General features: G+C 40.3%; 1 protein-coding gene across 1 annotated transcript; it reads left to right on the top strand.

The window, feature by feature from the left end:
• Positions 1-869: 869 nt before the first annotated feature.
• LOC138716587 (ADP-ribosylation factor-like protein 8B) lies at positions 870-26,712 on the top strand. The gene is made up of 7 exons (XM_069849753.1): positions 870-1,060; positions 5,325-5,405; positions 19,720-19,793; positions 20,123-20,216; positions 22,293-22,360; positions 23,766-23,836; positions 26,279-26,712. Exons 1-7 carry the CDS (start codon positions 872-874, stop codon positions 26,326-26,328), a joined length of 627 nt encoding a protein of 208 aa, XP_069705854.1. The 5' UTR covers positions 870-871; the 3' UTR covers positions 26,329-26,712.
• Positions 26,713-26,972: the final 260 nt, after the last annotated feature.

Raw genomic sequence — 26,972 nt, 5'->3', positions numbered from 1 at the left:
TTGTTTAGCCTGGAGGAGGCTGAGGGGAGACCTTATTGTTCTCTAGAACTACCTGAAAGGAGGTTGTGGAGAGGAGGGTGCTGGCCTTTTCTCCCAAGTGACAGGGGACAGGACAAGAGGGAATGGCCTCAAGCTCTGCCAGAGGAGGTTCAGGCTGGACATTAGGAAAAAATTTTTCACGGAGAGGGTCATTGGGCACTGGATCAGGCTACCCAGGGAGGTGATTGATTCATCTTCCCTGGAGGTGTTTAAGGCGCGGGTGGACGAGATGCTGCGGGGCATGGTTTAGTGTTCAACAGGAATGGTTAGACTCGATGATCTGGTGGGTCTTTTCCAACCTGGTGATTCTATGGTTCTACAAGAAAGCTGGGGAGGGACTGTTTGCAAAGGCTTATGGTAATAGGACTAGGGGTAATGGGTATAAACTGGAGATGGGTGGATTTAGAGTAGACAGTAGGAAGAATTTCTTCACAATGAGGGCGGTGAGGCACTGGCAGGTTGCCCAGGGAAGCTGCGGCTGCCCCATCCCTGGAGGTGTTCAAGGCCAGGTTGGATAGGGCCTTGGGCAGCCTGGGCTAGTGGGAGGTGTCCCTGCCCACGGCAGGGGGGTTTGAACTGGATGCTCTTTAAGGTCCCTCCCAACCCATCCCATTCTATGCTTCTAAGAGTTTTACGGTAAGACCGGAGGTCCCAGGGTGCGAGAATCGCCCCCCTTGGAGGTGAAGGGACCTACGAACCCCACCCCACGGCCGCCCCATCCCCGGGCCAAACCCCACCCCGCGCCGCCGCCGCCATCACGTGAGGCGCTGCCCGGCGCTCGGTGCCCGCGCCGCTCCCGCCGCTCCCGCCGCTCCCGCCGCTCCCGCTCCCCATGCCCGGCAGCCCGGCGGTGCCGCGAGGGCTGCGCGCCTGCCGCAGCCCGGGGGCGCTGGGAGGGATGCTGGCGCTGGTGGCGCGGCTGCTGGAGTGGCTGCGCTCGCTGTTCTGGAAGGAGGAGATGGAGCTCACGCTGGTGGGGCTGCAGTACTCGGGCAAGACCACGCTGCTCACCGTGCTGGCGGTAGGGGCGGCGGCGGGGAGCGAGGGGCGCGCCCCCGCGGCCCTTCCCGGAGCGGTGCGGGGGGCGCTGGAGGCTCGGACCGGGGTGAGGTCGGTGTGAGACGGGGGAAGGAAAACCCTCCGCTGTCTGGGAGCGGATTCCTGGGCGCGGACTCTCGCCCGTGGTTCGGTGTCGGCTCGTCGCGGCCAAAAATAACCCGGAATGGATCGTGCGTCCTCCGAGGCCGCGACTGCCCCGTCACTAAATCCTCCCGCGGTTCCTCGATGGCTCCTCGCCGGCGTTCGGGTCTGCTTTGGGTGTTCCCTTGGCGCTGTGGCCCTGGCCTGGCCGCCTCGCGCCTCTCTCACGCCGACACCCGCCGTGACGTTTCCCATTGTGTCTCCCTGCCTCACCTCTGTCTGCTGTGCTCTCTGCCCCCCTGCGCTGGTCCATCCCAAAGATTTGCTTTCCAGAGGAAGGTGGAAGCAAATACGTACCCTAAATATGTTTAATAATAGTCGTGAAACTTCCCAGTGCGTGCCCTTTTCTGTGAGGTGATCGCAGCTCTTACATGTTCACGTGCCGTGATATGAAGGCTTCCAGGTGCTGTTCAGTCCTTGTCCTGAAATGTTAACTGGATCACAAGTCAAACCCACGCTGGGAGGTGTGTAGCCTGAAGTCTGAGAGACTGAGATGATGCTGAACATATGATATTTCCTATCTGCTTTTATATACACTTATGGATTAAGGAAATATACATTAGTGTGGAGAAGAGGATTAGTGAAGAAGAAGTGGTGAGAGAGAGAAGGAGAAAAAGGAATGGGGTAGAGAAAGTACAGAAAGCAGAGAAAGTATGTGTTGTGGAACAGCAATCAATAAGCTGAAAATGATGTAACAGGTTGTCCAGGGAAGCTGTGGCTGCCCCATCCCTCAAGGTGTTCAAGGCCAGATTGAATTGGGCCTTGAGCAGCCTCGTCTAGTGGGAGACATCCCTGCTCATGGCAGGGGGGTTGGAACTGGATGATCTTTAAGGTCCCTTCCAACTCAAACCATTCTACAATCCTGTGACCTCAAACTGGCATTGTAGTTAGTTGGTTAGGCACTCTATCAGGCTTGGTAACACATGCTTCGGCAATCCTCATGCCCATTGGAAGTGTTCGTGCCCCAAGGGTGAACTTTGCAGAGGAAGAGGGAAAGGCATTGGAAATTAAATTGGTCTGCTTTCATAAACGGAGCAAAACCCACAGTAGTCTAGAGATACCTAACAGTAGTGTGTGGTATTCAACTTTCTGCGTGTAAATCAAATGTTTGTTCACTCATTTGCAATACACCCCTTGTGGAGTGTCATCCTATGTGTTTGTCTCTCCTGTGCTAATATATTGAATACCAGAGGACTGCTGTTACTGCAGGTCGATTTTGCCAGCAAATGTATCACTTAAGAATATACTCCAAGGTATCAATGTTTTCCGACCTGGGGAGTGTTACAGCTTGCTGGTTTTGTAGCTTTTGATTCTTTTTGACTGGAGAGGACACACCATGAAAATCACTGAAGACTATGGCTGAAGGATTTGGGAGTAAGGCAGTGGAAAATAGCTTGCTCTTGAATATGGCAAATGAATTGGGAACCCCACATGTGCTTGTGTGTGTGGCTAGGGTGTGATGAGATGAAAACAACCATCACAAAATAGTGGCTGCTTAAAATGCGAATTGCAGTGGATCACAAAACCAAATGTTAGGAAATTACTGCTTTTTCCACTTTACAATGGTATTTGGAGATCCTATCATGCTAACACTGAATAAACACCCTTTGCGACAATCTCCTTCCTGAAGAGCTTGAGACATATGTAATCCTCTGTTACCAGTGGAAACCTTGGATGTCACTGCATTTTACTATGGACGTGCACTGATATAATGGAGTAGAATCTGGTCCATGATCTTTATGGTAAGGGGTTATGGCAGTATTCATTATCAGTTCAATATGTAGCAACATTTAAAGAAGACATTACAAACTTCTTAGCATCAGTTGTTTTCATCTGCGTCAGAATGTAATCTCTTTTTTACTGAGATATGACAATTTAATTGTTTGCACAGCTTGAATATTCACAAAAATAGGCAATTTGTCATGTAAAACTTCCTTAGCAAGCAAAATAGAACAGATTTTTTACTTTATGGTGCTTACAGCACTTGAAACAAAAAACAGTAATCAGAGTTTTTGGACTAATGCTGGCAAAAGATTCAACATATTACTTTCTTTTCTTCATTGTGTGGGGAAAATAACTGTAAACATATTGCTTCCTTTGTAGCTGGTTCTGTTCAATCAGAATAGAAAATTTTTAGAGGAAAATATTAAAGATCGTTAAAGAGAACACTTTATTCTTTACATTCTATCCCCAGTACCAGAGCAGGTATGAATTTAAAAAAATATTTTTATCTTTGGGTTTAGCATATTACACATGCTGTATAATTTACTAACAAAAGTGAAATCCTGACTTTGTATGAGTTTGTTTAAACAGTAGCCTCCTGGGTTGGCTAGCTGTTTTTCCAGGCATTCCTGTGCTTGAGTATTGATGAGACATTCTCAGAGTTTATGTGTTCATATGTGTTTATATATCTGTCCTTCACAAATAAATGTACTATATATTTTAGTAAATTGGGCCAGTACCTGCTACAGGAGATGGTAACTAATTGGCTTTGTCTTACTCCATCCAATTAAAAATTTCTATCACTGCCGGGTAAGTGTCTCTGTATGAAACTGGAGGTGCATTTGTCTTCACTGGTTTTCCTAATGCTGTTGGCAAGTCATAGAAGCAAGGAAAGAAGAGGAAAGAAGGGACTTTCAGAAACAAAAGATGGTGAAGATGATGCTACAGAATGTAGCAAGAAGATTCCCTTAGGTAGGGTTGAACAAGTAATTGATAGAAGTTTTTTCTTATCTAAAGAATGTAATTCCAAACCCCAAAGTCTTGTGAGAGGATCAAGTAACTGTCATAGGTTATACAGCTTTTAAAGTCCCAGATTAAAAATAATTAATCTGAGTTTGTGGCATGAACTGGAGGCATAGTGTATTCTTACTCTGCCACAAACAGCAAAGAGTTGCAGAAAATATACAGAGACCAGCAGCAGCATGAGGGATAGCTGCTGGAAGTGCATGCACTGTGAGGCATGTAGCTAGCTGCTCTAGTTCACCCTGATCATTTCCTTCTCAGGTGGGAGGGACCTGTTAGAGCATGCCTGCTTCCCTCCTCATCCACATATCCATATTTTCTTCACCAATACCTCCAGGGCACATGGGATGAGATGGATGACGGGACATGGGCAGATAAATAAGGAAGGGCAGTGTCAAGTCCAGTGGCAAGTTGCTCTCCTTTTTGGATGACTGGAAAACCAGGACTATTGTGTGTGTTGCAGAGAATCCCTGGGCCTCTGTAAAGATGTGACTTTTAAGTAACCATCTGCATATCAATGCATCACTCTTAGGAGACAAAATACTGTGTTAATAATACATTGTGAAGAGGAAAAATTGAAAATGAGTTATCTACTTAGATCTGAGTTTCACCTTTCTCTCAAAAGCTGTCTTCTGTAGTGGGTAGATGTGTGTGAGGTTCCTATTGGCACGGTAATAAGTGTCTGTCTTATAGGAATATTTATCTGAACTGGGGGAGGAGGCAGCACTTTGGTTTTGTGGTTTGGGTTTATGGTTTGCTGAGTTAGTACCTTGTATTTTTCTGTCTTAATGGTGTTCTCTTAGCATCCACAGCAGGACTCTTCTGCTATCACCTAGTCTGCATGTAGTACTGTCTACATGAGTACTCTTTCATTGTTTATTACGTTTGGAGTTAAACTATTTGTAACAGCAATAAGAAGCTAAAGAGAAAATTCACGGTATACTCCGTTTTATCATATTTTATCGTATCGGGGATTGGACTAGATGACCTTTAAAGGTTCCTTCCAACTTAAACCATTCTATGAGTATGATTCTGTACTTTGACTGTGGTTTTTTGTGGTTTGTTTAGGGATCAGATGAAGAATTATCCAAAGTCTCGTGGTTTCTGGGGTGATCTTTGCTGCTGGGGAGAATAAAAGATCATTTGAAGGGACTGAAATGAACAGTCTTCCTTGGTGTGACAATGCAGTAATTGAAATGCTGACCAGTGCTCTTGTTGAAAATTAAGGGGATATTTTACTGTGTTGTAAAATAAAAAGTCTTAGAATACAAATGAAAGAGTCACCTGCTGTGTATTAACTATTTTATAGTAAATTATTTTTTTATTTGTTTGAATTCTAGTCAGGGCAGTTCACAGAAGATATGATTCCTACCGTAGGCTTCAATATGAGAAAAATAACAAAAGGAAATGTTACCATAAAGGTAAGTGTGCATGTTTGAATTAATACAGAATGTATAACTAATACACAAAATGATTTAAACTTGGAATGTGAAAGCATACGAAGTTTCTTCTAAGCTGACAGGGTCATTTGTCTGTTTTCCTAGATAAAAAATAACTTTTTTTTAAAAAGCGTGTAATGGTATATTTCTCTGTAACATCAATCTGTTTGATTTCATGATATCCATGCAAGGCAAAAGTTTGTTGCACTCCTTTAGGTTAGAGAGATCAAAAAATTCTGAGATATTATGGGAGCTGAGTTGACCCCTGGAGGTGCTTCTTGCCTCTCTCTTGTCTCTCTCTTTTCTCTCTCTTGTGAGCTGTACAGAAATAAAATGTCTCATATAAGTCAATTGTCAGGGAACCATCTCTTAGGCCTACAGAGAAATGCCAGTTTAGTTGTGATTCATGCCATAGGCATCAAAATAGATGTAAATCACTTCAGTAACACTACAACTCTCTCTTTTGTTTGACTGTGAAGGGACACTGGTTGGTTAATCTGGATTGAATTCACAACTTTTGTCTGAAATTAGACGAAGGGAATATAGGACTTTGCCTTTACCTTGACTTTTTCCTCTTTTTCCTTCATTTCCTCTGCTTTCTCTCTCAATTCTAAAGATACTGTTTTTCCTCTGGTTTGGTACAACTCCTAAACCTAGGGAGCATTTTCTGAAATGACATGTAATGTGAATACGAGCAGTTTTTAACTGTCTACTCACTCATGCTAAACGTTAAGCAGGTAAAGGGTGGTAAAAGGAACGATTGACTTCTGTTGATTGGGAGATTTTGAAGCTGAAATAAAAAAAATACGTAAACCTAAACTGACCATAGGGATATAGATAGGGTGACTGTTTTGTTTCTCGTCTTTGTATCTTGGTATGCTTTTTTCAAAATTTCACATGACTGTAGGGCCTTCAGGTGTACATTTCACTTTTGTACCTACTTTTCTGTTATAAGCTTGTAGAATGATCAATAGGTTTCTCTACAGCTGTTTGTATGTTACAGTGCCTAATAAGCCAGTCTTCTGAAATCTGTTGAAATGGGAAGTCTAATGTCACTCGACTATTTCCTCTCATCACCACAGATCTCCTCCCTGTATACCCTCTTGAAATTCATGTTGGATTTGGCTGAAATTAAAGTTGTTTAACATTACTGATGATTTGATTTAAATTTAATTGTCCATGAAATTTTGGCAGATTGCCAAAACCAAATGATGGTGAGTATCTTAAATCAAGGTCTTTACAGTAAAGACTGTAAAAGGCTTAAAAGGAAAATGGAGTGAAAGTAAGGTGGAGGATAATCATTATTGCCTTGGTAACCTCAGCTTTGTGACTTTGTGCATGATCATTATGATAAGTACATGATTAGAGCCTACTTTGGGAGAGAAGCTCATCTCACTTTTATCACAGAGCAGGTAAGCAAGAAGACAAAGTAACATCATGTAAGCATTTCTAATTCATGCATTTCCTGAAAGGTGAATGACTAACAGAAGCCTAAATGTTTTTTCAGTGTAGATGGCATGTATGCTTTTGTGAATTTAAAAAATCAAACTGTCACATGATGAGCACTGTAATATTCAATTCAACGTGGCCAAACTCTTCTTTGAAGTGAAATGTGTCCTTCCAGGGTATAAAATTTCAGTTAAGATTTTTTTTCAGTCAGGACTGTCTTTCTGTAGCCTTAACAACCAGTTTATATGTGATGGTAGGACAAAATGTCCAGTTTAACGTTTTGAAATAAATACACTCTATTGTACCTTCATTATATTTTTTATTACAATATAACATAGCAAGAAAAGCGCATACCACAAGTGTTCTGGGAGTGAACCTTCTGAAATTCTGAGAGGAGAACACCCTTACTCTGCACAGGTAATGGAAGCAGAAAAAGTTTTTGTCTCGATTTCTCACTTTTTATGACTTCTTCAAGGGTGAGTTGAGAGGTGCTTGAATCACTAACACCCACAAATGTGTGTAGTGGCTCCCATTTTACAGTTTATTCCCAAAGATCAAAATTTTCAGCATTGTTTTAGTGAAATTCGCTGTTACTAGTCTGTCTAGCAAACTTTTAAATTCAGATGCTGCTGCCTAGTGTGAGGTAGATATGTAGGAACTCATGGCATCATGGTAATGAAATCCAGTTAAACTTTTGAGTTTATCTGCTGGAATAGGTGTTCAAGATTAGCATTACTTTACACGGTGGGCAACTCTCTGAAAACACAGAGGAATTCGTATAGCAATGTGAGTAAGCCTGCATGAGCTGGACTTGAGCAAAAAAAGTAGGTAACCAGAATCAAAGCCTCTCAGCACTAATTCTTGCAGCCAACCCTGTATGCTTAGTTTATTTTGGAGACTCAGTAATCAGAAAGAGTAAAAGGTAACTGAACTGGTCCTTCAGGAGACAGAAGGAGCACACAAGGTGCATATTCTGCTGAGTAACAGTTATGCAGCCTTTTTTTGTGAATGGAGGTGGTTATTTCATCATGCTCTCTGTTAGTTCTTATGAATGCTATGTTCGAAACTGGTTCAAATACACAAAATTTCATTAATTATGAGGCACAGCATCTGGTCTTGGCCCTTCTTTATGTCTATTCTCAGTATTACACATGATCATCCAAGATCTTCCTCATCTTTGCTGGTTCATTTCTCTGTAACCAGCTCTGCTTATGCATATACTGTGTGTACAGTAAAGGTGGTAAGGGGAAATTTCAGTTTACAGGAGCATCTGCTTTGATTGCAGTAGGGCAGTATTCACGCTGCATATCAAGTAGGTATACTCATAGGCAGAGAGCTGTTTTCTTTCTTTCCTTGCTATGGAATTTCCCTCCAATTCTTCTCATGGCTGTTAACCTTTCCTGATCAAACCTTTTTCACTGCCTGATTTCTTTGTTCCTCATCCCTCTGTATGTATACATACAAAGACCAAACCCTTGATACCTCATTCCTCAAAATACTTGCTCTTATCCCTTAAAGGTGAATAAAGGTGAAACAAACAATATCCTTGCTTAGTCTAGGAGTGAGTTTGTCAGTGAATGAGGAAAAAAAAAAACTGGAATTCTAGTCTTGGTTTCCTCTGTTAAATGTGTCTTAACAACTGTCCACAGGCTACCAGGCAAAGAGCTGAACTATGCTATAGAAAGAACATACTTCATCCTAACAGCGGCTTGGTACATACTTTTTATCTTCTCCTAAAAGAGTGCCTTTTTAACCAAAATTTGAACTTCTGAACATCTTCTCCTTTGAGGTACAAACAAATTCTGCTTTCCAAACAGAATCTTTCTTGTAAAGGGAAATAAACCCAGCCCTTCTTAAAAAAAAAAAAAAAAAGAAAGAAAGAAAAAGCCACAAAGTAACCTGTTCATATACCTGCTATTCTGCCTGTGGTAACACTTCTAAACCTCAGTATGATGTTGCTTATGCTAGGGACAAACTAGACTTACCTTCTGGAAAACTTAAGAGAGAATTAGGCCAGCCTAGTGAGGGTTGCAGAGACTAAAAGGGCAGCTTTTACAATCAGTTTAAGTAGGTCATGGTGTGAGGTTTTACATTCTACGTTAAGCCTGGCTGTGCACCCTTGCATCGCTTTTCTGTTAGCAAGAGTGATCACATGGCAAAGTGGCAGTCAGATCAGCTAACTGACACAAATGAAAGCGACCTCTAAAAAACTCACAACTAACAACCAGGCCAAACCTGCCCCGTTGTTAGTTTCTCCCTGGTCAAATTATCTGCTTAGTGTATTCCCCAAACAGCTGTGTGTTTACTGGTGTGGCAAACTGTGTGTGAAAGCAGGATACAGACAGGCAAAATAGTGTGGTTTTGGGGCAACCTAGATGGGTTGACTTAGCTGCAAAACACCATATTTAGAGCATAGAATCTGGATAAGGAAGAGAGGAGTCTTTCTGTTTGGTGAGTAAAGCAAGGTTTTCCTTCATCCTTCCACAGGTGGCTGCAAACTTGTAAGCACAGCTAACACTGCCTGTTGCCAGAGGGCTGCCAGAATTGCGTGTTCAGTGCGCACATGTAGACTGCTTGCGGATTCAGATGGACCAGGGACGATATTTAAAAAAAAATTAATGTTTAATGCTATATTGTTGGATTTACAAACTTTATATGGTGTTATATTTTCTAGTCTATGATTAATTCAAAATTCTTATTGGTTATGAAAGAGAATTTATGGAGAAGTCAGTAGGCATTGATATCAGAAGAACTGTTTGATTGATGTGCTAATTCTGTAGATTTTATCCCACAAGGTTCTGTTTATTGTACAGAAATTAAGGTGCCCACTAGTTAAGACAGCAAATCAAATAGTGTATTTACAAGAAGAACATCAGAGGTGCTGCCTGACAAGTGTAAATGCATCTTAAGGCCATCCGATGCTTTTTGACCTCTTACACGTCAATGGCAGATGTTCAGGAAAATGGGACCAGTTACAATATTGTGATTAGCATTGTGACATGAAGCAGCAAATACAGACTTAGAAGCAAAAGCTGTTTGTTTCAGTTGAAGCAGTCAAAACTGTCCTGTGTTTTAATTTATTCAGAAGAGGTATTTGTTCTTACTGTTCTTTCAGGCATGCAGGTGTTCTTTGTCCTCCTGCCTGAGTCTTCCCATCTCTTTCAGAAGAATACATTTGTAATGAAGCAGCACCTTCTGCTTGAGCTTTAACACTGCTTCTCAGTTAATCTGGGAGAAGATTCTGTTTTAATTGTTCCTAAATGTCAGTTTCACATACTTTTCATCACATCTGCCTTGCTTTACCACTGATCAAAGAAGTTCACAGATGCCATAGTTAATAAATAAGTTACTGCATTCAGCTATAGTTCATAAATAATCCACAGGGATAGGAATTGCCTTTTGGTTCCATTGTATTCTGTCTTTTGCATAGAAACAATAAGGCTGTGATTTAGGGCTTATGTAGAAAAAGCATAAAGGTAGTTGGGAGTGCTCTACTGACGCTGCTATGGAATTGTCAGTTGTGGAAGAAAATGAGAAAACTATTGATGATTCATTTAACTAGACAGGCAAAAGTTATATGCAAGTAGACAGAGTCTTCAAAAATAAAGTATCTTTTGTGCCAGGGTATTTCAGATAGGTGAATCATAGAATGGTTTGGGTTGGAAGATCATCTAGTTCCAACCCTCCTGCCATGGGCAGGGACACCTCCCGCCAGACCAGGCACCTTAAGGCTCCATCCAACCTGGCCTTGAACACTTCCAGGGAGAGGGCATCCACAACTCCTTTGGGCAGCCTGCTCCAGTGCCTCACCACCATCATTGTGAAGAATTTCTTCTTAATGTCTAATCTAAATCTTCTGCCTTCCAATTTAAAGCCATTAAGCCTTCGTCCTGTCAGTACATGCCCTTGTAAGAAGTCCCTCCCTGCCTTTTTTGTAGGCCTCCTTCAGGTACTGGAGAGCCACTATAAAGTCTTCCCCAAGCCTTCTGTTCTCCAGGCTGAACAACCCCAACTCTCTCAGCCTGTCCTCTTAGCAGAGGTGCTTCAGCCCTCTGATCATCTTCATGACCCTCCTCTGGACCCGTTCCAACAGTTCCATCTCCTTCTTTTGTTGGGGATTACAGAACTGGACACAGTCCTCCAGGTGAGGTCTCATGAGAGCAGCTTAGAGGGGAAGAATCACCTCCCTTGACCCACTGGCCACACTTCTTTTGTTGCAGCCCAGGATACAGTTGGCCTTCTGCACTGTGAGCACAAAGTGCTAGCCCATTTGTGTTTCTCATCGATCAGCACCCCCAAATCCCTCTCTGCAGCGCTGCTCTCAATCACATCATCCCCTGTCCTGTATTGAAACCACGGATTGTTCCGACTGTGTAGGACCTTGCACTTGGCCTTGTTGAACCTATCAAGGTTCAGACAGGCCCTCTTTTCCAGCTTGTCCAGGTTCCTCTGGATGACAAGATTGAATTCATGCAGGGAGGAGGTATGTAAGTTTCTGTGGAACTGTGCCTTGCCACTTTGATCTTAAAAGTCACGTTATATATAGTTGTTATAAGAATTAAGAGTAAATATATAATGCTAAAGTTATTGATATGCTTATTAGTTTCAGAAATGATACTTGATTTGGAAGTCAGTCTGCACAGAGACATAATTTGTCTTAACAAGTTCTCATGGTTTCTCTGCTACAACAGCGTACAGAGAGAGTGAGAGGTTGAAGGGGAATATGGCTCTATGTATGATACTATGTATCTATGTATGATACTATGTAGTATCTCTATATGTAGAGATACTTATTTCCTTAAAAGCCTGTTAAGATGAAATACTTGTATGTCACTATCCCTGTATGTAGGGGTAAGCTGTTAAGATCTTACAGCCTAATTGCTTGGTAAAGCTTCCAAATTTATTTAACTGTAAGAATTATATCATTTGTTGATAAATTGATAAAGGAAGAATGGTGAGGGGGATGCCTCTTGCTTGAATCCTCTGATTTGCAGCCTAATCAATCAGGATTCAGAGTGAAATTTTCTTTAACCTTTGCATTCCAACAAAGCAGATTGCCTTTCTCATAGACATATTATGATATCCAGCTGGCAGCTATTAAAATTCTTGGATAAAGTGTTATTTTACTAAACCTGTGAAGACCTTCAAGCATGGCAAGAACATTCTTCATGATGAGCAGATAGGTCTTGTGTCTGACCTTTTTCAAAGGTCTCACTAGACTCTGCAAACCAGAATCAATTAAACTTACTGTAAGAGTGAGGCTGAGGAACAGTCTGAGTCAAAATTCATAGACTGAAAAAATGACACTCCAGAAGGCTAAGACTGATCACCCCAGGCAAAGAAAGTTGCAGCACCAACAAATAGGTGATACTAATCCTTATCTGTTTTTTGCCAGGCTTTGGGATTGGCCACTAAGGAGGAAGTACTGCAGTAGTGCAGTGTCTGTGCTTGGTTTGTTGACTGCAGTTTTATCTCCAGGTTACATGCAGCTCCAGAAGGCAACAAGATTTCGGGAGCCCATGGTCTTCTTTACTTCTTTCCTATTTGGCAGTTGTTTCCAGAAGCTAGCAGATTTATTCTCATATTTAGTTTATAATCCTAGAGTATAAAATGATCCTCACTGGCATGCTTGTGTGTGAGTATTTGTTTGAAACACACTGAAATTTAAAAAAAACATATACTGAAAGAAAAACACTGATTCATGCAGGTCTAAACATTTTCTAGGAAGATGCCGATTTCATGTGCTCTTTAATCAAAGTTGAGCATGATCAGAAGTGTCAAGCTGTCAGCCTTAACCGTGAATTGTAAAATTTTGGCTTGTCAATATATTTCATAAAATTTGTCACCTATTCTTTCCAAAAATAGAGGAGGCAAAGAGGAATGACTTTACCAGGCACCATTTGAATTCTAAGCAGAAAACTTTATGGGGTTTGAGATTGTGGTTGATACATTAAATTACAGGATGATTTCCAGCTTCAAAATACTTAATGTACTACCAGCTATGGATCTCTTACAATTATTTTGATGAAGTTCATAATGAAATGGATGGCTGTCACTGTTTTACGACAGAAAAAATCTGTGAGTCAATTGATTTGAGGTTTTAATTCCAAAGAAGTTTTTTTCCTCAGTGATTTGATCTTGATGGGATTCCTCTATTTTTGGATGAGGTCAGTGTTAGTAACCGTTTTGCTTTGGTAAGATTTACTGTTGAGTAAGCTAGACAGTAGCTGAAAAATGGCTTTTAACAAACCAAGTGTCTGTATCCTTGCAGATTTTGCTGTCCAGAGAGAGCAGCGAGCAGCTGCTCAAGGGACTGGACCTGTGAAGGTTGAAGTGTGGTCACCCTAGTTGTCACCACTAGAGGCCAGCGTCCTTCCACAGGAGCTGCAGCTCAGGCCAGTGCAGGCCAGTCTGCTAGGGGTGAAGCCAAGCTGCTTGCTGTTTGCTGAGGTGTGGCAGAGGGGGATTAGGAAGAGTATCCTGGCTCTGTGTATTCCTCTTCCAGGCTCCTTCATTGCAGCACTCCTCCCCGCTCTGGTAGTAAGTTTCCAGGTCTCCAAACACTTAATAGAAACAGAATCCTCTTGCTTCGTAATGCTTCATTAGCAGCAATTCAAAAACATGTTAGCTGCTGTGTCACCATCTCACATGTAATGCAGGAATAAAAGCCTCTGTGTGTGCTGTGTGTATACTCCCAGCAGTGTTTCAGCAGGTTCTGGCAATCCCATATAGCTTGGGTCACTCTGAAAAGGCAGTGGCATATCTGTGCTAATGTCAAGGCAAAGTGGTTATTTCAATAAAGAATTTCTGTGGGATGTCCCAGTGATTTCTTATAGTTATGTGTAAGGAAGAGCTGTGTCGCTGGATTCAAGAAGGCTGTGATCCATAGCAGGAAGTCCTGTTACTGGTGATATACCTCAGGGATTGATTTGCATCTTCATTAGTGACCTGGATGATGGGACAGGATGTAGCCTCAACAAGTTTGCTGATTACACAAACCAGGGAGGAGTAACTGATAATGCAGAGGGTTATACTGTCATCTAGAGGAAACTCAACAGGCTGGAGAAATGGGCTGACAGAACTCTTACGAGGTAAAAGAACCATTAATGAGCAGTATACATTTGCAACAGAGAGACCAACAATGTCTTGGGCTGCAGTAGGAAGAAGTGTGACAGCAGGTCAAGGGAGGTGATCCCTCCCTTCTACTCAGCACTGGTAGGGCCATCCCTGGAGTACTATGTCTAGTTCTGGGCTCCCCAGTGCAGGAGAGATGTGGAGCTACTGGAGAGAGTCCTGCAAAGGGCTATGAAGATGATTAAGGGACTGGCACATCTCTCACTTCAGGAGATGCCGAAATACCTGAGATTGTTTAGGCCAGAGAAGAGAAGGCTCAGGAAGGTGTTACCAATGTGGCTCATAGATGTAGCCAAACTTTTCTCAGTGGTAGCCAGTGGCAGGAAAAGTAGTAGTGAGAACAAACTAAAATACAAGAAATTCCATTTAAAAAATTAAAAAAAAGCATTTTTACTGTGAATATGATTCAATATTGGAACAGATTGACCAGGCAGGTTCTGGAGCAGTCTGTTCTAGGTGACCTTGCTTTGACCAAGGCGAGCTGGACTATATGATCTCCAAAGGCCCCTGCCTCAGTGTTTATCTGATTCTGTTAGAGAGGGTTACAGAGTGACTCAGAGGATAAGTGTGAAGCATATTCAGAATTGCTTAATAATGCACCAAGAAGGAGGAGTATGAAAGCGCTCTCACATCTGATAGTTTTGGAAGAGAAACCTTGGAAACTATGTGTTGGGAGTTACGTGCTGCAGAGTATGCGATGGGCTCATGCATTAGATGGGAACCTCTACAGTGATTGGGATAAACATATGGGGCCAGAAGCCAGTGTCCCGAGTTAGAACAGGCAGTGTAGAATGTCTCAGTAGTCATTCAGACTCCTAAATGGCCAGTCATTTAGGACTCCTAAAAATGAATCATCTAAACCAAGCTTGTGTTTTGAAGTGGATCAGCTATTTGTCCAAATAGCTTAGGTAATTGTTTCTTAAAATTCGTTCTTCCGTGAAGAAGGTTCCACATTATCCCTTGTTTTATGTAGTATTCTTTCACTCTAAGTGTTAGAAAGCTTTTTTTCCTAATATCTGATGTGAGTTGCTGTCATCACAAATTGAGCTCCCTTTCCCTGTAGCCATTTCCTGGGAAACAGTGTAGGTTTGCACTCCACTCCCCTCTTTATAGGTCGTAATTTCAAAATCTATTCTCACCCTTTCTTCTCTCATTTGGACTTTTTCAGATTTGTCTCTGTGTGTTCTTTAGACTGGTGCTCAAAACCAGAGTCTCCCCGACACTTGAGGACAGGGCAGTACATACTTCAAAAATTATACATAAGATGCTTCTGCTAGTACATGAGGATTTAAGATCAGCAGCACTGTTAAAACATGTATTTATTTTGTGAACTGAAATGTCCTGCACTTCTGTCTAGTTTTTAACCATTTTATGCTAGTGCATTTGGTTCCTTCTCTCCAAATGTAGCATTTTGAACTTGAGTGTGTGAAATTTCAGCTGCCTTAATTCAGACTGTCCCTCTAGTCTGTCCAGATACTTTAAGATTCTGATCTTTTCTTTTTACCCACTCCCAGCTTGAAGTTATCTGTAGTTTGCATAAACATATGCTCTAGTTTAACATCCTGTTGGGACACCTGGGAACCATAAATGCTGCCCCTGGTTAGCTCTATCCTTAGCAGCTTTGCCTTATTGACAGAAGCTGGGAATCTGTCAGAATTGCTCATACTTAAGAAGTAGACAGTGAGGGGAGCAGACTAAGAGGGTGCCAGGGAGCTGTTCTGTGGGTTTAAATCTGTCATGGGAAGTGTCCTTTTGTTGTCTAATCTACCAATATTAGATTATGTTTTCCCAGCATACTGACTATTTTATATCCTCCTGGCTTTTATCTGCTATTGAGCACATATTCATTTTTGCTTTCATGGTTATGTGTTCTTCAAGGACAAGCAAAATTACTAATCACTATAGTAGTTATTGATCGGCTGTTTTGAGCTAGCAGTGTCCTTGCCTGTGGTCTCCTTGCGCTCAGTCTTCCAAATGTAAGCTCTGCCTACAACTTATAACTTCTGTATGCCTGCTTTCGGTAGAACCTTTTGGATTTTGATGGCTAGAGATGGAATCTTGAAAAGATGGTACAAAGGATCACACATCGTCACGCAGAATCAAGGCTTTCTGCTTTGTGGAGGACACAATATTGAGGCTAGGCTGGATTGACTCCTTCTGTTTAGAGGTGTGTTACATCTTAATTGAGAGGATTACAGTCTTAAGTCTAAAGCTGGGTACACTGATGCCCTCCTGCCTTGGAACACAATGTGGAGATAAGCACCATGAGATTCTGAAAATGGTTTCTGAGAGCAGACTTTGGTTTTGGGTCATGTTTAAAATCTGCCTGTTAATTCTTCCAACATTATAACCTTTTGTCTCTTAATAAAATGGCAAATGCATCCATCTCCTATTAAAGTGCCTCTGCGCTTGTTTTCAGGAGTTGAAGATACTCATTCATTTTGTGTTGCAACTCCATTTCCAGTTCTTCAGTGAAAGTGCTATGAATAAAATAAATAATTATAAACTGTGAAGTGTGCATATAGCATGTTTTCTATATGTGCCTAAAATAAAATACGGAGTTGCAAAAAGTGCTTTAAAGTTGGGCTTGATTGCCAGTGAGGGGTGAAAATAGTTTTTTTCTTAAAGGACCAAGAATGACTTCAAAGCACATAATGTTCTGGAAGGTACTGCCTGCAGAAAATGTAGCCATTTGGCATATTTTTTTAAGTTTCAGGAGCAACTGTAAAGGCATTTCTGAAATACAGGATAATGGATAGGTAGTAAGTATTCCTAGGTAGTAAGGTAGACTAACTTTCATAGTAGGTTACATGGTTGGTTCTACAAGTAAGGCTCTATAGTTTTGTATCCAGAGGGCAATTTATTAAAAAATTTAAGGTTATTTGAGTTAGCTCTTTTTTATTCTTCCCATTTTTTAGAAAGGGAAGCTGAACATTACTGGATAAGGGATTATATAGGATCTGTCTCCCCTGAGCTTAGCCAGGTGAAAAGGAGGAAGCCAGCCTGAGCTGGCTAAACGTGGAGAGCAGTGGGTGCTTTGCAAGAATGGTTCACTTGGTAGGCAAGGTGGGTAAAAAAAGGTGCAAATGTTTCCTGTTGTGCATGCCCTCTGAGCTCTTCAGTAGCTACAGAGCAATTTTAGTCACTTGGATTAGATGCCTACATTTTAGGTAGCTGAAGTTGAGGGAAATAAATCCCATACTTTCCAGTTACTCCGTGTCATTACACATTGAGTTGGCTGTGAACCCTGTGATTCCTTGCTGTGTATGCATGATCTCATTAGTCACATCTCAGTGTACGTGAACTTGTCTGCGTAGAACATGGTATTGGCTGTTGCTGGTGCTGTCTCATTCTGCTCAAATACTCCTCTTCATTTAGAATTTCTTCACCTGTTTCTTCAGGTTATGTTTTACAGCTGATATTTGCAGAATACTTTCAAGCAGAAAAATACGTTTCTGAGTTCAAGTATTTGTAGTGTTGGATTCAACTTGCAAGTTAAGATTTCCTGCATTTATTTTCTTTCAACATTTCAGATAATTATAACTTAATATATTGATGTAAACTGAGTTCCCAAACCCTATTAAAACACCTTGTCTATCTTTTGTCCTTCATGTTGTACTTTAATCAGTAGCTCTAAGCCTTATTAGGGAAACTGACTGGAAATTACTTATCTTTCCATTGTTTCAAGGTGACTTTTTCTCCTAATGAGAATAATACTTGTTCTGCTTTAATATACTATATTTAATACTTTAATACTTGTTCTCTTTAATATACTATATCATCAAACAAGGACAAACCTAGTAATTCTTTATCTTGTATTATTTATTTTGTGATTAGTCCAGGCTATGTAAGCTTGTAGATTTTTGCGGCTACCAGGAAAAATAACTGTCAGTATCCCAAAATCTAATCTTATTACTGGCTTTCCCTGTCGTCTTTCTGTTTCTTTCCTTTCTGATCTACCAAGAAAATAATCCAGTGGGTTTTTTTCTGGACACGCAGATGTGCACCAGATGGTTACTGATAGTTTCCAGGTCTTGACGAGTTATTGGAATAATTAGTGTTGGTGTGAGGTTTGTCATCTAACTATAATACCAAACCATGTAAGCATCTTTTTCAAGCTTTTAAAAGAAAAGATTAAGATTATTAAGATTTTTCCAAACCATGCTTCAAATGTCAGTGCAGATAATAATTGATATGCAGTTCATGGTCAGAAGTTCACTCAACTCTCTTTCATATGTAAAATTCTTGATCTAATAAAGGAGATCAAAGGCAATCTACATTTAGGTGAAACACTAACGTTATGCTAGAAGGAACAGTAAGATGTTGACCAGGGAATGATTTTAATGATGAATTGAGAAAAGCTTCTTTCTAAAACATGAACATAAGGTGTTGAAAATGATAAAGTAAAAAATATGATTTGTGGATTGCGGAATTAAAAGTATAATCCATATTGGTTAAAAAAAGCCTTATCCCAAGGGTCTGTTAAGTCTTGTTCTGGCGCAAGCCTTTATTGCCACAGCAGGTTTAATATGTTTGGATTTATAAAGTGTAAGTATGAAAACAACTCTTAAGAAAATTTTGCTTATATGTATATTACTTCCAAATTCAGTTTGTGCTGTAATGGATATGCCTTCTAGGTCTGTTATATGGTACATACTTTTTAGATGATAGCTAAATCTGTTTAAAATAAGGAACACTTACTTTTCTTTGTCCTTGACATAGGAACAAATGCATTCCTTTTATTTTTCAGTGTTCATCACTATTTTAATAGGTGTGTCACCTGTAACACAACTGTCTTTGGATGCAGCTGCAGCAGCTACATGATCATGCAGCCCTTGCCTACATTAATTAGGTCTTTTCCTGGGTATTTTGATCTTGGAAACAATTTTGAAATAAGATTATTGTCATCCACCAAAAATATTGAATTTTTGCAAGCAAAGCAGAATAAGTAACTCCTGTACAGAAGAATAATATGCTAGCCTTTTAACGATAAGGAATTCAGATTAGGATTCCTGGACACTTAACAGCATGTGTAAGTATTTTGAGGATTGGAGCTTTATAAAATCCCAAGCAGAATTTGAGCTTCCTTTCCTTAAGATTCACTGATTAATCACCTCAGGCCTACCCTACACTACTGTTCCCTTTCTGATCAGTTAATCCATGTGTCTAAATTTAAAGAACATTTGATGAACAAATGGGAGTGCTGTGGAGCTATTGGAGCTCCTTAAAGTATATCATCTTGTACATGGACTCAATCTGCTCTCCACCCAACTCTTTATTTACTTAATATCTGTCTTTATCCTGCTGGAGGCCTGATGCCTTCTCAACTCAGGTCTCCCTAGCCCCATAAAAAATTCAACTTCCTAACTGTTTTCATACAATGTTGCTATTCTTTCTCAGTTTTAGACTTTATGTTTGCAAGAGTTCACTTTGTTATCTGACTAAGACTTTCTTGCAGTGAGTGGGAAAGGATAGCAGTCTCCAAAATGGGCATTTGGAGCAGTTAATGTCACAAGACTGACTTGACCTGTGAATATGTCTGTCCCCCCTGACGGGGGGGAGAAAAACAGTCTTGAGGGAGGTCACTTAAAAAACTGCCTACATTTAGGCAATGCCAGTGCAGCCTACATACTGCCAGTTAGAAATCTTTTAGTCTGTTAGTACTGTGTAGTTCAAAAATGTTTTGGGGCTAGGATGTTCTTTCCTTTCCCAGGTATGGGACATTGGAGGGCAGCCAAGGTTTCGAAGCATGTGGGAGCGTTATTGCAGAGGAGTCAATGCAGTTGTGTAAGTTTTCTTCTGTATACCCATACAAAATGTATTTTAAAATATGTGTGTCCATCTCCATCACATAAGAAGACCCAACATGATAAAAGTACTGTGTTACACATCCAGCAATCCAAATATATTAAGTAATTGCGTGTTCCAGGCCATTTTTTCCCCACAGCCCATATTTAATTCTGTATATCCCTGTACGAATAAATACAGGGCTTATACAACTTAGGACTGTTCCAATGCTGTTGTCAATGTGAATAAAGTTGTCACGTTTCAGGTATTTTAATTCAACTTTCTGCAATTAATAGACAATACCACAAATAACTGTATTCCCGTTGCAGTTACATGGTGGATGCGGCAGACTTAGAAAAAGTAGAAGCTTCAAAGAATGAGCTACACAGTTTGATAGATAAGCCACAGTTGCATGGCATTCCAGTAAGTATTTTGTTTATTATTCTTACCTGAATGTAGACAATGTAGCCTAAAGGAACATGAATTGCTTCCTCTAGACTCTTAAAAATACTAGTATAAATATGATGCAGCCTTGATGCACTATGATGTACTCTTACAAAAATTACTGTGACATTTTTTTTCAGAGGACTCAGCATCTTATCAGTGCTGCAGTGTGTTTCTATGTTTTCTTGTTTAAAGGTCAGAATAGATTTGGAAAAAAAAATAATTTTCACGTGTAGCATTATCAGACAGTAATTACTTCCAGTCAGTCCCCTTGTTGGCTGGATTTGAACCACTGACCCAGATATGTTCTGACAGTATCTTAAGGCATGTGAGATTTGTCTTTCTGAGGATTGGCAGACACTAATGTCAAATACTGTCCTCTGCTTCCAGGGACTGTGGAGGACCTTGACTTTCTATGTGTCCTGACTTTTTCTTTTTCTTGGTTTTTTTTACTTTTTCAAACTAAACTGTGTGGAAAAAATGCAAATATACATCTCTTCTCCTGCAGGAAGTGTCAAAAAATATATTCTGAAATTCTACTGAGGAATTGAGGAGGTGCAGACTAACGTTGTTTAATTAAATGTAGTCTGTCAGTTTAGACCTAGTAGGAATCCATCATATTAGCATTGATCTTTGATGCTGACATCACCAAGCAAGAGTTATACCTTTGATCATAAGAAAGAAAACAATAGTACATACGAATCAGGAAGGAGTTAGACACAACTTGATAGCTCTTGCTTGGCCCCTTTTTTGTAAGCAAAATGAGGACACTTGGCCAGTGCAGATGATCAAAGTAATCTAAGGGTGAGTACACAGACCACCACCATCTTATCATTGTGAGAGTAAAGTTCTCACACATACATACCCAAAGGAGAATTTTTCAAGCAAGTCTCCATCTTTTTTATAAGGTTTGCTATTACTGTTACATTGTTATGTTAAGTACGTGTTGAACAAATCCTGCATAAATCTATAGTCAAGCTTTTCAGGTCAAGTGACATTGTCCATCCTTTGTACTGTCTTAACATTTTGTTTTACTTCTCACTTTTCCTTCCTGAAATGAGAAGTCTCTCATATTTTCAGAAGTATTTAATTAAGTTTCTTTCCTTTTATGTGTTACAATACCACATTCCAATTGCCCAGCCTGACCAGCACAGAAATTTCCAAGGTGTAGTAATGTATTTTTTACTTAGTGTTATTTGATAGGTAGAAACTACTGTTGAACTTAATTCAATATATTGTACTCAGACTTTGGCATTATAGATTTTAAGGTAGCTTTATTAATCTAAGACTGCAAATAATGGGTTTTAATGTATTCCAGATTCATGGGAAATAATGGGACAGTCTTGACTCAGAGTTGTAATGCATCTGGAAAACAATATTGCAGTCATAATTAGAAAAACCTTTCATTGCTTACTTTATCTTCTAATATACTCAACCCATTTATCTGACCTTAATTTATACTTCAAGCCTTCAGTATTGCATAGGGACTCTCAACTCTGTTCAGAAAATTCTCTGCATTTCTCAGACTTAATTCCTGATGGCTTCCTTTCTGATTTTTATGATGGATGCTCAAAGCAGAGGGAGAGGAATCAGTCATTTGGCTGGTGTTTGGATGACATATGGTTTGGATGCCAGACTGTTTATTATGTCAATGTTTAGCAGTAGAGGAGCAAAACTGTAGAGACAACCATGTTTGTGTCTTGAGGACCCATCCTCTGCTGCTGGGGTCGTACTTTTGATTAACATCAATCTGGTTCTGAGAATTGAATGTTTATTGGTGGCTTGAGTGCAGCTGGTGCACTTCTAGAGGAGATTTCTGACATTGATACACCCAGAAATAATTGGATCCAGTTTTTGGAAGGTGTGCATCCAGCATCTGATGCTGATTAGGAGTGGTGCGATTTCCATGATGCCTCCACAGCCATTGATCATTTTGAACACGTCCACTATTGTGTACTTAACTGCAAGATCCAAAATAAGGCCAACAAATGGTTAAAGACGAAATAAACTGTTATTGCTCATGGATTTAACATGAATATGAATAATTTCTTTCAGGTATTAGTCCTTGGAAATAAAAGAGACCTCCCAGGTGCACTGGATGAAAAGCAGTTAATTGAGAAATTGTAAGTATCTGGCCTGTGCAAAAAGCTGAAACACTGTGAAATTTGATATGCAGGAAAAAATGGTTGGTAGTCTGTGGCAATAACTGGCTATAACAGATTCCATTTTACATTCTTAGATACTCCACTTCAGGCTCTGCTGGCAGTTGAAATAGCAATCTAGGCTGATGACTGAACTGCAGTAAATTTGAACCTCTCTTGATTATTATTTCTGTTGTATAAAGTTGTTCCAGATAATCCTGTTTTCCCGTCACTGAAGATACAGCTGCTGTAGATAGTAACAGGCTCACTTATGCTTTTCAGAGCACACCGTAGTAGCACTTTAGTGCTTGCAGGGCATTAGAACAGAACCATGTTAAACTACCTTCTCTAAATTTCAGCAACTCAGGTATTTTTGGAATGTGTCCAAAGCATATACTTATGGATTACGTAAACTAACTTAAATTCATGCATTGTAAGGGTAATTGTAAAGGAAATAGAAAATTTTGTAAAAATAGCCACTGTAGCACTAATTTGGCAGAACAGGATTCTGTGTCTCAAATCACGTCATTTTAATTGGTAGAAAGTGAAGATTCAGTATAGAAGGATGGTCCAAAGGCTAAGCAACTAAAATGAGACTTAGGAAACACAAAATGGCTGAGGTTGGAACGAACCTCTTGGAGGTCATCTTGTCCACCCATCCTCCCACCTGCTCAAGCAGAGCTCCCTAGAGCTGACTGCCCTGGACCATGTCCAGGTGGCTTTTGAATATCTTTGAGGATGTAGACTCTGCAGCCTCATTGGGCAACCTGTGCTAGTGCTTGTTCACCCTCGGAGGTAAAAAGTGTGTCTATTCAAAGGGGGCCTCCTGTGTTTCAGTTTGTTCCCATTGCATCTTGTCCTGTCACTGGACTCCATCTTCTTTGAAGCCTCACTCCAGATAGTAAGGTTCCCCCTGAGCCTTTTCTTCTATAAGCTAAACAGACCCAGCTCCATTAGCCTTTCCTAATAATGTGAAAAGCTTCAGTCCCTTGATGATTTTAGTGGCCCTTCTATCTAGAGTAGCTTCTCATCCCTCTTTTCCTCAGGAGCCCAGAACTGAATGCAGAACTCTAGGTATGGTCTTACCAGTGCTGAGTAGAGGGGAGGGTTCACCTCACTGAAGGATTTCTGTGTTTTTACTGTTCACTATTACACTGACTTAATGAGAAATTTGATTTTTTGTGAAATGACTATATAACCTTTTAATCTTTATGGTTTAAGAAATGTGGAGGGTTTGTGTTCAGTAGCATATTTTAAAATTTAATATCTAAGAATGGAGTTGAACCAACTGAATAAAAAGCAGGAACCATGTAATTTAATGGAAATGTCTATTGTCAGGTTTTGTGTAGTAATACCACTACTTATTTTATTATTTTTGCTTCTGTAGAAACCTTTCAGCTATTCAAGACAGAGAAATCTGTTGCTATTCTATTTCCTGTAAAGAGAAGGATAACATTGGTAAGCTTCTTTTCCTTACAGTATCATCAGTGTATATTTTGTACTTTGGATCAATTGTTAAAAATGTTAATGACATTTGAATCTCTAACTCCAACATATAATTGAAAATCTCAATTTATTTGGAATTTTTTTGTTGCAAAGCCTGTATACAGTTGTATTTATTTTAACATAGAATTATGCGTACTGTAGGAGTCACTTGTACTTGCAATTTTTAGGTAATAGTTAAAAAACTTTGCTAAGTGTTTCACTCCATATACAATTTTACTTCGAAAGCATGTCTTACACGCGTGTGGCTGTATGATGGTGTTCCTTAAACTGAGAGACTAGTGCTTTTGTCCTACTGGAGGCATGAAGAATGTATCCTGAAGTCACTGGAGACCTATAAAAGCCTCATGATGTCATCGTCCATGTGCCTTCTCTTTTTGATCTTTCCTGTGTCCTTCATCTTTCTTCCACTTTCCCATCCCTTTCCTCTGTCATGTTCTCCCCTTCTCTTCCCTCCACAGCACAGGAAGAAGGAATGAATCAAAGGCTAAGCCAGCAGCATCAGTTGCCTGGGGTCATGCTGCCCCTGTGCCATCCTTCCTTGCATGCTGCTAAGGCAAGTGATGCTGGATGGGAGAAATACAGCCTGGGCATGTATTTCCAGCAGCTTCTTGAGGAAGCCAGACTGGTTAGAAGAGCTAGGCAGTTCTGCAGGACTCAGCTGAATGAGAGACAATGGGAATGGGAGGAAAGCCACTTTTCTTCCATCCTAGGTAGAGGGGCCCAGGTAGTGGAGGTGGTGAGGAGACTGCTATGACATGTGGGCTTCATAGAGCTGGGAGAGATTTCAGCTGTGTGCAGGGAAGTGGTAGGCAGTGAGAGGTTCTCTTGAAAATGGTGAACGTGGTTTGTATATGTTTGTTTGAAGGAGACTAGACCCAGGTTTGCTGTAGCTTGCAATGCAAGAAGTATCTCCAAGAGGGGGAAATACATAGTTACACCGTGGACCATTAGAGTTTGGGATATAAGGACTAAGGAACACTACATAATCAGGATTATCTGCATAGGTGAAGGGCACTGAAGGTGATTGAGTTTTTAGAAATGCAGTGCTTAATCCTCATCAGATTGGCAAGTCTGCAGTGGAGGATCTGTAAGTGGTATTGCAACTAGCAACTGATAAAACCAGCTTAATTTCTGAAAGGATCCTTGGAGAACCAGGTTTTGATCCTGGTTCATGTATATACATGGCCCAGAGGAGAAAAGCAGGGGAAAAAAAGCATACTAAAATTTACAAATGGGAAAATAATTCAAAGAGTGATCACTAACGCAGAGCTCTGTAAATCACAAATGGGAGAAGAATGCATCTATCACATCTGTTTGGACCCTTGCGCGCATTACTGGATCACTGTGTGCCATGTTTTGAGGAGGACCTTGAGAAATTGAAAAGAGATTCGGCAAGAACCTAGGGAGATAAAAGGACTGGAAAGTATAATTTATAATGAAAAACTATAACGAAAATACCTCTGACTTATTGAAGTGATGGAACTACTGACTGGGAGCTGTCTTCTTCCTCTGCCTTTTTGATTGATGTCAGGGCAGTTGAATGAGGTCATTTTTCAGTGCTAGCTGCAGCCTAGCTAACAGGTCTCATCAGGATGTATTGGTGTAAGGGTGCCTGTTTCTCTGTCCTGAGAAACTGTGCGAGATTAATATATAGTTATTAGCTTTGTTTTAGATGCCGTAGGATGCTTTTGTCTGTAGTCTTAGTGCCTAAGCTGATCTGCCAGGTTATTCATGGAGTGCTGTCTTGAACTTAGGGTACATGTGGCAACAAATTTAAATTTGAGGACTAGAGCTATTGCTGCCCCCTGACATCTTTGCTGCCTCCCTGACAGATGTTATGGCCTTGAGGCAAAACCATCTAATCTGCTCGTGAATCAGTTTGTGAACTGTTGCAGTTTTCAGCCCAATGTGTTAGTTTGTGTCAGGAGGGGTACCAATTTCAGCTATCAAATTTTAGCCCAGCGTTGCATGTCTTTCAGAGACCTTGGACTCCTACAACCTTCCTAAATGGCTTCTTAATGTTTGTTAGATGTTTACCTTTCTCTTTCCTTCTGATTGTGTATTCCTATCTTTGTTCTCACACTGCATTTCATTCCAGTCTGGATTTTAGAGTTCATTTTGTGGTCATCTTAAATCTTTGCTTTTCCAGCAGTTTTTCATCTGTGGCTTAGAGAACTTGATGTACATAATTTCAAAACAAACAAAAACCATCAGGAAAAAAAGCCCTACGTAGAGTTTTAATTACTGATTTTTAGTTAGGTGAGAGCCTGTGGTTTCTGGGTTTTGTTTGTTTGGGTTCTTTTTCTTTGTATTAACCTGCTGGTGTTCTTTTGTCCTTTTACCCTCTGCAAACAGGCTGTTGAGTTTTTAATTTTGTTTTACCTGTTCTGACAGACATAACATTACAATGGCTTATTCAGCACTCCAAATCGAGACACTGTTGAAGAAAACTTTTGCTGAAGATAAGTCCTTCTGAATCACTTTGACTCCTATCAGCTATACACAACTGAAAATATAAAGAATGCAACTGTGTACTACCAGGACTCATTTTGGTCTATTTGTTAACAGATGTAAAACTGAGTTATAGCTTGTCTCTCTATTTTGGTTCTTTTTTTAAAAATCCAGATATTTGTCTGCCTATGTGAAATTCTTGAATGCCTTAATACAAGACTGAAAGAAATCAATACTTTTTTTGGCTGGAATATTTGAGTTTATGCATGTGCATTGTCAAATACTTAGTCATTTTTTTCTAATTTGAAGCCGAATAAACTGCACAGTGGACACTTACATGACTGGTTTCTTTGAATGTGTCATAAAATTACGCATAAATATTTTTTTCCCTGCAGACACCTGCAGTTAAGTATCAATAATCAATTGAAATCATAATTAAAAGCATCTGGTTTGATATTAATCACAACACTTTAAAATACTCTGATAGGTGAGAAGTTATTTCCAAAGTAGTTTATCTGTAGTTATCTAGTTTTTCCAGTCACTAATGTAAATTATTAGTATGAATATTCTTTGGGAATTGAGAAGTAAAACATTCTAGACAAACCTGTCCTCTTCTATTGGGAGGGGAAAGAGTCTG

This window comes from Phaenicophaeus curvirostris, chromosome 1 (genome assembly GCF_032191515.1).
Source record: "Phaenicophaeus curvirostris isolate KB17595 chromosome 1, BPBGC_Pcur_1.0, whole genome shotgun sequence".
NCBI classification, from domain to species: Eukaryota; Metazoa; Chordata; class Aves; order Cuculiformes; family Cuculidae; genus Phaenicophaeus; species Phaenicophaeus curvirostris.
The sequence above is the reverse complement of the archived record's forward strand: the minus strand, read 5'-3'. Positions and strand labels throughout refer to the sequence as shown.

Bases quoted from the DNA above. Each gene is read 5' to 3' on its own strand.
- LOC138716587 (XM_069849753.1), top strand. From the start codon at position 872: ATGCCCGGCAGCCCGGCGGTGCCGCGAGGGCTGCGCGCCTGCCGCAGC. The intron at 19,794-20,122 runs GTAAGTTTTCTT...TTCCCGTTGCAG, and splicing joins AGAGGAGTCAATGCAGTTGT to TTACATGGTGGATGCGGCAG. The intron at 22,361-23,765 runs GTAAGTATCTGG...TTGCTTCTGTAG, and splicing joins AAGCAGTTAATTGAGAAATT to AAACCTTTCAGCTATTCAAG.